Source organism: Alosa alosa, chromosome 23 (assembly GCF_017589495.1).
Source record: "Alosa alosa isolate M-15738 ecotype Scorff River chromosome 23, AALO_Geno_1.1, whole genome shotgun sequence".
Lineage (NCBI taxonomy): Eukaryota > Metazoa > Chordata > Actinopteri > Clupeiformes > Clupeidae > Alosa > Alosa alosa.
This window is the reverse complement of record NC_063211.1, coordinates 25263263-25275262: the sequence shown is the minus strand read 5'-3', so window position 1 is coordinate 25275262 and position 12000 is coordinate 25263263. Positions and strand designations below refer to the sequence as shown.

Here is a 12000-nt window from a genome sequence, read left to right as displayed (position 1 = left end):
TTTAAGCACGCCATTATTCCTCCGAATTGTCTCGCTCGCTGTCATGACTGTGCACGCAGCGCGTGCGTAAGCAAAGCCGCGCCGCGGAAAACAAAAAGACGCTTCATGGCAGCGGCGATGTCGCGGCAGGAATTCGCCCCGGCCCCTGAGGAGAGAATGAACAGGTGTTCTCCGGCGTTCCGTCACGTCGGCCTGTCCCCCTGCTCGCCCGGCGGCGGGGGCCCATTGTTTTGCCGTTGCCAGGGATACGCGGCCTTGTTTTGCCGATGCTAGCGTGTCGAGGCAGGCAAAATGATAACTTGCGGAGTCCTACAGAATACGTGGAGCCTCCGCGAGCTCTTCCAGCCAGCGGTCACTGCATGAAAGCCTGAAAAGAGGCTCTCCTCTGTGTCCTGGGTAGCTTTTTAGAGAGTTATGAAGCCGGTGAAACATGGTGACCTTGCATCGAAGCCGGAAGATTTAGGAGCAGATTTTATTTTAAGGAGTGTTTTTGCAATCCTGCCCCCAGGGGTGTACACTCCGCAGCCACTCAATCACCCAGGCCTGCCTTGCCAAGTTAACCAGGGGCTTCATAATTCAGCATAATCTGATGAGTTCAATCAATAAGTTGGAGGCAGCGGCCCACTGAAACGTGCAGGGAGACGTGCGTCCACGTGAGTCGAACTGGGACACGATGTGTTTTTCAAGAATGCTTTTGTGCAGAGAGCGTTTCTTTTATGTGCATTGCCTAGTTATGCCTGTCAGATACATGAATCAAACTTGACATTGTGTCAGGCGGGATTGCGTGGTTCAATTAGACATGACTACTGGCCGTAAACCTGATAGGCCTGTGCGTGCCATCGCCTCGTCTCACAGCGGAGGTGCCCTGCAGGGCTTGGTCAAAGGGTTGAGGGACCTCTCGCAAACCTGCTGGAGAGAATGGCGAGCCCTTGTTCATTTCCCAGTTCCATTACCATAGGCCATTTCCACAGGTGAACTAGACGCCTCAGGAAATGAGCAAGGATGAAGTTGTTTTTTGGAATTATGTGTTTTCAAAGCGATCAGATAGTGACAGAGGTCAAAGTGGGGTTGCTTAGGAACTAGAGATGACACACTCCACGGGGAGAAGGGTCTTTGAGGGGGCAACGTGTTTGTGATGTTGCCATAGCTACAGCCCTGTTTGCCAGCTGAACTGGGGCTCCCCAGCTGAGACGGACTCTAATGCAGAGGTGTAAAACTCAAGAGTTCAGAAATGAAACATCCCACCATGTATTGGTTCTACCAGTACTCTTCACAGGTGAAATCACTAATAAGCTGATCTCCCTGGATGAAGACAGAGATCATCTGAAAAGGAACATCTCTATCTTTGGGAGAAAAAGCATAACAGCAGTGGGGTCTTGACTTGCAGGGTTTTTTTTTAAATGGAATCCTATGTGAGTAGTGGCTAAGTTAGAAGCTAGAATAAAGTCATATTTTGTGAATGCAGTTGGGTCCCTTTCAATTAGACGACCACTGTTAAGATCTTTGACATCTTAATCACAGCCTAGTACATTAGTCTTACACGTGACCCAAGCTAAAGTTAGTCATTGTATTCTTGTCAATGGGAAAACTGATGAAGAGTTTTGCTAATTAGAATGTAGTTTAGTGAATAGTTGGAACAAATATGTGGTCTGACTTTTAGTTTCTGAAGTTCATGACTTGCTCTAACAGAGGTGTCCTCATCGTTAGGGAGTTCTCCATTGCCACTCTCCATGAGTTCCAATTTAGTTTCTTTGAGGGTTGTGTGTGTGGGGGGGTGGTTAAAGTTTCTGTGGTGTGTGTTTCTACAGATAAAAATTGCAGAGAGTACGGCACATTGCAAAATCGAACTAAATGGAATTCTCTGGCAGCTGGCTTGCTCGGCCCAGTGGTCGTATGGTGAAGCCAGATGAAGATGTGGGTTGAGGCAGTGTGCAGTCGCTGGGTTTTTCAGCGAGGCCTCCGGGAGGTCAGAGGGCTTCGTGGGACGCCTCAGTCTCTCACCACACAGGGATGTGGGGCCCAAGCACCAGGCCTCAGCCTGCTAGCACGGAGGGAGTCAGAGAGAGAGATGGAAAGAGAAGGAAGAGGGAGAGAGAAAAGGAAGAGGGAGTGAAGAAAGGAAGGGGGGAGAGAGAATGAGAGATGAGGGGGAGAGAAAGAGAGAGGGGGGAGACAGGGATAGGAAAGGAAGAAAGAGAAAGGAAAGAGAGAGAGACAGATAGTGAGATGAGTAATAAGTGGGAGTGAGAGACAATGAGTAAAGAGAGATGGGGGGGTTGAATGAGAGAGAGAGAGAGAGAGACAGAATGATGAGAGAGAAAGCAAGAAAGAAAGGCCTGAATGAAAAAAAGAAGAAATGGAGAGAGAACGAGAGCAAGTGAGTGCGTGCTGGCTCACAGAAGCAGATGTGGCGAACAATAGCAGCCATTGTTGTGGCCGGCGAGTCCCTGAGGATGGTCTGGGCGCAGGGCCCAGTCTCCCGAGCGCTACCTGCGGCCCTGAGCAAGCCAGCGGAGCGGAGAGGAGAGGAGAGGAGAGGAGAGGAGAGGAGAGGAGAGGAGTGGAGAGGGGTGGAGAGGGGTGGAGCGGAGCGGAGTGGGGTGGAGAGGAGAGGAGTGGGGGGGCCCGGGACCAAAAGCCCTCCGCCGGCAGACCCTGTGAAAATATTATGATTTTCCCCCCGACGCGAAGATACCTGCTCCAGGGCTCGTGAGCCAGCTGAGTCCCAGTCATGTTAAAAGGAAGAGGGGTTGAGTTGTGTGTGTGTGTGTGTGGGGGGGGGGGGGAGAGAGAGAAGAGGCGGAGGACAAGGCTGATGAGGTCTTGTCTGTCCTCGGGGGTGTAGACTTCCTCCGGTGACTTCTCTCACCCCCTCTCCGGGGGGCAGGAGAGGTGCCAGACAGAGAGGACCTCACTCCCAGCTGGACTAGACTGGCTTGGGCTCGCTGCCATCCGCTATCGCCCCCTGCAGATGGGTCATGAGTAGGGCTGGGCGATAAAACGATAGCGATATGTATCGCAAGACATGTAACCGATATCAATAAAAAATACGTTCGATAGAACATTGGATAATTAAAAGCAACACACACCTCCCGCCTTACATTGTCTAAAATAAATAGGCTAAATATAGCTTGCATTGTAGTATGTGCAACTCTACCAGAGTAGGCGATAGAAGTAGGCCTACCTCAACACAGACTCTCAGTGAGTCCTTGCCCTGTACACTCTCTCTCTGTCTCTCCCTCTCAACAGGCGCATCCCTCCTCAGCATGCACATGTAATCCAAACATTCACAATCGTGCAAGACACTGGCTAAATTGCTATTAAATTCGGTTAGCATCATTAGCACGCTGCACGAATTTGTTCAAAACTTTTGCATTGAAATTGACTGCTAAATTCTAATAATCCCAAAGCGATGCAAATGGAAAAGTATTTTCCAAGACTCAACGGGCCTGTCCCAAGGAGAAAAAGTATTCACGTGGGGAAACTGAACCGTCTAACCAGTAGACTATGATAAACTAGCAAATTAAGCTACTTTGTTTACAATATTTCCAGGCTTCAACCAGTGCTGCTTATCATTCAGACTTAAGTGCACATTTATTTTATGTGAGGTTTTTTCATGATTATGTTGCTATTTCCCCTGTTGCTATTTTCCCTGTTTGCTTTGATTGATAACTGTGGTGATTAAAATCAGAGGACAGTTTAAAATAAAAGTGTTTAAATTGAACTTTTTTTCCCCTTCTGGTCCTTATCTGAAATAGATTTTTTTAAAAAATCAATAATTATTGATATCGACTGATATGAAATATTTATATCGTGATACAGTTTTCAGCCATATTGCCCAGCCCTAGTCATGAGGGTGCAGATGGTCAGCTTGGACTTGAGTTGTCAGTCTACAGTGTCTGAGCAAGCACTAGCTGAAGTGTTTGTCCAGCTGTACTGTAAGATTAGTCAAGTGTCTTGCCAGAAATAAATACCAAGGATAAGATAAGGTGCATTATACGTTCAGGATTAGAGACAATTCTCACAAAGAAATGTATACCATAACAACACCTATTGAAATATGTATTTATTTGTTTACAATGTTTAGACTAAATGAGTATAATACTCCTGCAAACATTCAGCACACTATAATGAAGGGGATGTTGTTAAGACAAAAATTTTTTTTTTTTATGTGGACTCTAAACACTAACAAATGTTTTGTAGGAACTACAAATGATCATGTATCTAAATAACATCTCACATATCCTAATGATTGATCTGTTGGTCAAAAGTATAGTGTATAATTGCTATAACATTATTTCCTGTAGTTCTGGTCTGCTGCTTCTGTTTTTTTTTTATCATAACTACCGAATCTGAAGTCCTTTAGACTAAACCCCCCTCTAAAAGTAACCATGGGGTGGGGGGTGTGTGAGGGGGCTGTTTTGAAGATCTCTCCCCAGTGTCTAGACAGGAGGAGCAGACAGGTCCCCACTGGAAAGTGCATCAGCGCTGAGCTGGTAGGGCCGGCCTCATAAATAACACGGCTTTACATTCACCTCTTTTCTCCACTTCACACTAGACAGACACAGATGAAGCAGTCCAGAAATGCGTTTTAATCCACGGACAGGACTAAAAACCCAAACACATGCTCGAGGTGAAGAGGTGCAGATTTTGGGAATATATGTGGAGTCAGCATTTTGTCTCTTGCTCATAGTGATGTCAGTTGGTTTTTCTGCTGTGTCAGTGAGTTCATATAGAAAAGTATGCTTCTATCAGACACATTATAGAACACCGTACATCTGCAATAACAAGATCCATACCATAATCTCACAAACACATCTGGGGAGAACACCTTTTGGACAGTAACCATGATGAAGGGAACAGAGATGCTGGAGAATGTTTAATCACATGTTCATATTTTCACTTTATACTGGCTGCTAATAATGTAATGTAGCCTACTCACTGTAGCATAACATTTGAAGTTCCTGCTGGGTAAATGTAACCTGACCCTAGCCAGATGAATTTCGTTCCGCTTAGCTCTGCCTAGCTTCACTCACATCCATCTGGGACCTCTTCCATTGAGAGTGATTTCTGCAACCGACTTTATGGTTCAGCCAATCAGGACGCAGGGCAGGAGTTTCATAGATGTGACATAGCGTAGAAGCGACTGTGAGACTGTTATAAGAGTCACGGGTTGGCTTCGTTGAAGTAGCACGGCTGAAAACAAGCGTAATTCAGATATCACACCCTAATACATACTCATTTTAGAGGCCTCGTCGCTAGAATTTACGACATGAAGGTACATAATACGTACAAAAGAGGAACATTTCTGACCTGGAGATAGCCATTAGGGGTGTGCACGGCGTGTCATCAGATCTGGACATTGCCATATTGGAGATACTCGCCTCATTAGAAAGCATTATGCACTGAAGTAAATCCCTAACATCGTCAAGGAAAATGGTTAATTATTGCCATGTTTTAGGTTGTACCAACAGGTCAGACTGAGAAAAACATCTGGTGTAGGTATCGACTTCCAAAAGTTATTAAAAAAACAGGGAGAAAGGATAATAATGCCAGAAGTTATCAGAGGAAGGGGTGCGCTTGTGGTTGAACTTGGTACTTCGTCTCCCTCACCCAACTCCTATGGATCTGCGCTGCCAATAAACCGTAATTTCTCGAAATATCGTGCCTTTTCTTGTGGTCCAAGTCCTGCCCTATGCCTTTGCATCTTAGATGCATTTTGATGAGCTTTCCTGTTGTTTAGACACGGCTACAATCACGTAAGATATCCAAAGTGCATAATACTCCATTGTACTTCATTCACTGAGTACTGCCAATATGGCCGCGCGTGCTGGGTTACCATGGTTACCAGCCAGAACGTGGGTTGCAACCATGGTTACTACATTGTCCATTGAGTTCAAATACAAATATGCAGGATATTCCATGAATTCAACTCCAACTTTCAAACCCCCGATTTGCTGCGCACTTATAGATATTAGAAATGCCATATTTGAGATCGAGATCTGATGAGAAAAAAATTGTCCATTGAGTTTTCAAAACTACAAATATGGTCAGGATATTCCATGAAAGACCTTCAACTGACTTCAAGATAATTTCCCATGAGTTTCGCTTTGTTTATCTACCGATTTCTCATTGGCCTTTTGCTGAACACATAGGCTGTGTTCTTTCCATGCATCAATGTAGACAATTTCTTGCAAACTCTTGTCAGGGGAGGTCATTCATTTTGGGTGTCGCTATGACTTGGCCTTAACGTATGTATGTAACGCTTAGGCCTTCAAATTTAACGACAGTAGGTTATGAGTGTATGTTGACAAAAAATAACCATGCAATTAAGTAGGCCAACCAGAACCTCGCAAATTAGCGTCATGATTTGTGTGTGTCTATTTGGCAAGGCCACTAGCTGTCATGGATGCGTTGTTGCTAAAGCAGTGATCCTCACTATTTTTTTCACAAGAGCCACATTGGCAGTGCAAAATCAAAAGGAGAGCCACTTTACGACAAACATACTAAGTCACCTTTGCAAATGTGCATTTCTACATATAAATTGACATCCCACAAAAAGAAATAACACAGCCAATACTGGGTAATGTTACACCTGCCGTTTGTCTGCTCGTCCCTCTCCCTGTGTCTTCGCGGTTGATTTTTGTTCACTGTGTGTCTGTCCATCTGGTTTTGAGCTAATTTCTGTCCCTTTTTATTATTAAAACCGTCCATTTTGTGTTTCACGCTAGCGGAACTAACATCCCCTGCCTGTGCCTGCAACGCAGCGCTCGCGTGTTAAGTTTTGTAAACAAAACTTCAAAATTATTTCCCTCCAAAATTATTGGCTGTGTTACCACATACAGTGGGTCCCATTTAGAAGTGGCCACTTCATTCGCGCTTTCCGTGATTCAAGCAGCTGCGTGAAATGTATTACAACTTATCGCCACGAGATGGCAGTTTAAGTCCATTGTAGCATTGCCGGTAAACAGGGCAGCGGATTGCATTCAAAGGCGTTGCAAGTGGCAGTGAGATACTGTAAGCAGAACGAAATAAAGATCACCTCGTTGAAGTCATATGGTAGACTAGGCTAAATCAGAGCCTAGCCTACCTTTGTTTTTATCAACCTGGGGCCAGAGATGATGGCCTTTGGCGAACAGTTTACGCCTACTCAAAATGAGTAAAACCAAATTTGGCGAAATCTCGCCAAAGCTGCCATGCGAGCCACCAGTTATAGCTTGACGAGCCGCACAATGAGTAACACTGTGCTAAAGGAAGGCACAGGTGTCATAAGTTAAAAAATAAATGGAGATGGGCGGCTGTTGGAAACGGGGGAGAACTACAAACTACGTTTATCTATGGCTGACCGTTTTTGCGCTCAGAAAGTTCTTTCATAGCGCAACACGACCTGTCCCTCACCATATCGCAACCTCTTGTCAACCTTATACAATCTGATGCTGAAGACAAAAGCGCCCTCTCCAAATTGTCGTTATCAAATAAGCAGACCTCCTGCATGAGTACACACAGTATTGCTGCTCATTGGAAATCTGAGTTGTCTGTAAAACTCAAAATTACCACGTTTTCATTAAATGCGGATGAGGCAACAAATTGAAATATGAACAATATCTCGAATGTTCTGATTCATTACTTTGATGAGGAAATGGGAAGTCTTGCAAACTTGATTTTATAGATTTTACTTGGTGCTGAATTGCATATTAACAAGAAAAGAAAAAAATCTCCCCTTTAAACACTTTTGGCCTGAAGTAATTAAATAAGAGTGTAAGTTAAAGCCATTCTACAATATTGCTGCAGTAGAAAAGAACGGCAATGGCTTGTCAGCAATGGTCAGGGATGGTACTGAAATATTGTTTTGTTCATCAGGAAAACTCTATCTCAATCAAAAACACTCTTAATTCGCCTTATTCACATGGTGGCCATTGGCGGCTAAAACGAGGCTACAGGGTAGACAAACCATAGGATTGTTATGTTCTATGCATTCACCTGTAGGTGGCATTAATTATATAGTAAGTGTACCCTGTAGCCCTCGCTTTTGGTTTAAAACTATGGTCACCCGGTGAATAAGGTGAATACTCCCTTTACTTTGCTGTTTGCATCTTTTTGTACATTAAAAATCAATAGGTCGTGACTGCAAAAGGGGTGCTATCTCTTTAGATAGATATAAACAACGTATGACTTATGGCCTGAAAAAAGTTCAGTCAAACGATTTTTTTTTTTCACTTTAATCCCTGGTTTCATAAATGAGGGCCAATAAGAATACAGAAATAAGATGCTATTACTCAGGCACATGCAAAAACTAAAACATTTTCTACATGTGTTGTTGGACACATTTGGACAAAGACCACATGAACTAAAAGAACTTAAACATGCTCACTAAGAAGGCCTCCCTACTGTATACTCTGACTTCTGTTTTCTCCAGTCTTCTAAGTTGTGCTTCTCCCACAGCGATGAGCTACGGAAGGAATCACGGCAGCTGAAGAAAGAACTTCAGGCCATCAAACAACGAAAAGAGGAGCGTGCCCAACCAAAGGAAGAAGAAGAACAAAGTAAGCACCTCCATTCATACATGAAGCCCCTCTCATCTCTATGGGTAGTGTATATGCATTGGGGTGTAGTAGCTGGTCAGATGTGCATTTCCCAAAAGCGCTTTTATCAAATGATAGAGAGCATATCATTTTGAGCACTCTCTTTTGGTTACCATGGAGGTTGCTGAATGACATGACTTGTATTCCAAGTTATTATTTCCAAGTTATGGAAGTGATTCATTATTGTAACCGCTGTCTAAGAGAATGAAGAATGAGAAGCAGAATACATGTAAACAACTCTCCACTCAACACAACACTCCAGGGGAGAAGCCTTTGCTCTGCTCACTGAGAGGATTCGGCTGAGAAATGATCGTGACCTTAGAGTTCAGTGTGCAGGAGACCTTAAAGTCACCCCGGTCTGGCCTCCCACTCCCGCATGTCTGCAGCCGTCTGAACAGCGTCGCTCCTGGTCCTCTCCCAACCCCCCTGCCCCCCCCCACCCAAGCCTCCTCCAGCCCCTTGCTTCAGGGGTCTTTGGGGGATATGATTTCCAGAGTATTTCCACACCAAAGCCCCCGCGCCGCCTGACAGACACAGTCTCCTCTCTGTCTGTTGGGGGGTTGCGTGGGGCGGCAGCAGCAGCAGTGGCAGTGCAGGCTGACTCCCCACCACGGAGGTGCTGCTCACTCGACCTCAATGTGTGTCCTGCCCGGGTCGGTTCATCTGAGGGCAGCAGGCCCTTTGAAGCCTGCTCTCATTACCCAGTGGCAACCTGTGGGATGGGAGGGGGTTGGATGTGGGTGGGGAGCCCCAGCCGGCCGTGCTGAGCCGAGGTGTTCAGGGGGAAGAGGAACAGTTCGGGGGTGGGGTGGGGGTGGGGTTGCTGCAGATTGGGGCCGGGGGTGGGGGTCCAGCCTAGAGGAGAACAGAGCACTGAGAGCAGGGAAGGGGCGAGGAGGGGGGCAGTTCCAATTTCAGGTCCTGTAATGTCATGAGTGGTTGTATGTGTGAAGTACATGAGTACTAATGCCACCATCACCTCCTGCATGCCACTTGGATAAGTGGAGGTGGGGACGGAAGGGTGGTGGGAATGTTTGATCTGGCAAGTAAGTGGACTCCGAGGAAGAACTTCAGAATAGTATAGTATATATAGATACTTCAATATATAAGCAACAATATACACATTTGGTGCATGCCTCTGCTCAAAGGTTCAAAGTCTCAAAGGATTCTGTGAAAATGGATCGTTCCAGGTTTTTGCCTTACTTTCCTCCCAGCAGGGCTGACCCCTGCAAACAGCGGCTGACCTTTGCCCCCGCTACGCCGAGAAGCTGCTGTACATCACTGCCGTCATGTTCAAGGTCCATAAGAGGTCAAGTCCTTCGGCCTTAGCACAAGCAGAGCATGGAATTCATTATTTTGTTGACACAGTGGCCCTGCTCTTTAAGACCGGGAAGGATTGCTCCGACGCGCTCCGACGCTGTTATTTGCCTATATATCAGCGAGGGCCTTGGTGGCGGATGGGGGATGTCATTTAAGATGGAATATGGTCAGCTGATCATTCCGCTCATTCTTAGCTGACATAGAAATGAGTCTGGTGATGTGTTTTCTTTATGGCGTGCGGTCGGAGCCACACACCACTTTTTAATATCCTCATCATGCTTTCTCTTTATTAGGATCAATCAGGGTTAAGACTGGAGAGCTGAGGAGAGTATCTTCTTCCTCCTCAACCCTGATTTTGATGAGAATTAATAAACACTTAGGTTCTGCGGGAAATTAATAGTATACAAATTTTATAATCTGGAGGACGTTTTTATTAGGCTAATTGTCCCATATTTTACTCGTTTTTGTGCATTTTTTGGCTTTAGAGCTATTTCTGAAAAGAGTTCTCTCGTGGATTGCACACCAAAATACACAGTCAACATTCTTTGCATTCTTGTGGAGAGAATGGCCGGTTACTTTTTTTATCTTCCAGAAATTCTGCCAAAGTAGAATTGAGGAGGTTTTTTAAACTGGCTAGTATGTTTACAAAGCTCAATGTTTTGGAAAGTCTTTTGGTGGACGAGTGAGAGAAAAAATGCTGGTTTATAACAAAAAGAGAGAGAAGACACATCAAGCTTTTCCAAGAATACTATTGATATACACACACACAGTGTTCTTTACTTCTATGAATCAGAATAAAAAAGACATTTAAAAATATGTGAGAATTCGAATTCAGGTCAGCAAGGCAAAGAGCTGCTGCCATTCTAATCAGTGGTGTCTTGTTTAGATGTAGTCCTGTTTTTAGAGCACAACTTTAAAGCATTCTGCACAATTTCTAAGCCCTTAATTACTGCTCTTCTTAAAGTAATTTCCAAGTACTGTATATACGTACTTAGTGAGTACAAAGGTCTGTATAAGAGATGTACTGACAGACTTTCATTGTACTCTGTGTTAACATCGTGTTAAGTAAACAGTTTAGTCTCGAACACTTACTGAGATGGACAGTTAAGATACTTTGCTAATGTACAGAGATGGGTAGTTTAGTCTGTAGTTTATGCATATAGCTCTCTCCTGCAGTGTCACTACCTCTCTTTATCCTACATGTAGAACAAACACACACTGCATGTGGGAGCTCATTTGAAGGCACTGTCAAGCGTCCGCTCTGACTTCAGGCCTTCAGCGAGCTAAAAGAGACATTTGTACCTTTTTTTCAGAGTAATGCCCTTCGACAGACATCTCTTCAGCTTTTCAAGACATAAATTATAGCATGTTCGTCTCGTCTGGTTTTCTCTTTCTTGGCATGGGCCTGCCCAGCCGGAGCCAAAAATAAGAGAGACATGCTAAAAACATGGTCCGACTGGGCTGCCCACCCCGAATGAGGTGGCAGCTTTCCTCCTCACCAGGCCAGAGTTATTTATACAGGTTTGCGCTCGAGTGCTCGCGGTGTTTTATTTCAATGGCCCAGTCAGTCAGGCTAATGGGAGCCTCACATGGAGGTGGGGTGCGGATGGTCTGAAGTTATATTTGAAAAGTTCATTGACTTGTGATTGAATGTTTTTGTAGATGAAGGGTTTGACTTTTTTTTTTGTAATAGTCATCCGCTAAGGATCTGCTTTTTGCCTCAGGGGGAGAAAAGAAAATCACAATGCTGGATAGTACTAGACAAAGAGCCCTTTAGAAAGGATGCTCTGTACTTTTAAGATCATTGTGTTAGTCATTTTTAGGATGAACTTCCTCATCCTAAATGAGTGTTCTATCAACAGACTACTGTGTTCAACCAATAAATTAACCCTAATGGTATGTCCACCTGGTAAATCAACTTTGAATGGCCTTCCAAATTGGGGTAGTCTTTGCATGTAGTATTGAAATAATCAGTTTCAATTAAATGATGTGCAGGTTTAAATCACTCAGAGGTCTTTCTGAGTTTTTTCCTCAAGCCAGCTGATTTGGAGTGAAGATCCTAGCATGAAGAGATTGAATAGAAATAAGGGAAATGTTC

At 44.6% G+C, this 12000-nt stretch overlaps 1 protein-coding gene across 1 annotated transcript in view; it reads left to right on the top strand.

Annotated features, from left to right (window-relative positions):
- The window catches only part of cwc27 (CWC27 spliceosome associated cyclophilin), a 36089-nt gene that overhangs the window by 11645 nt on the left and 12444 nt on the right, over positions 1–12000 (top strand). Inside the window, exon 11 of the mRNA XM_048234770.1 lies at positions 8443–8543. Within this exon, the coding sequence (XP_048090727.1) occupies positions 8443–8543 (101 nt within the window). The remainder of the gene's footprint in view (positions 1–8442; positions 8544–12000) is intronic.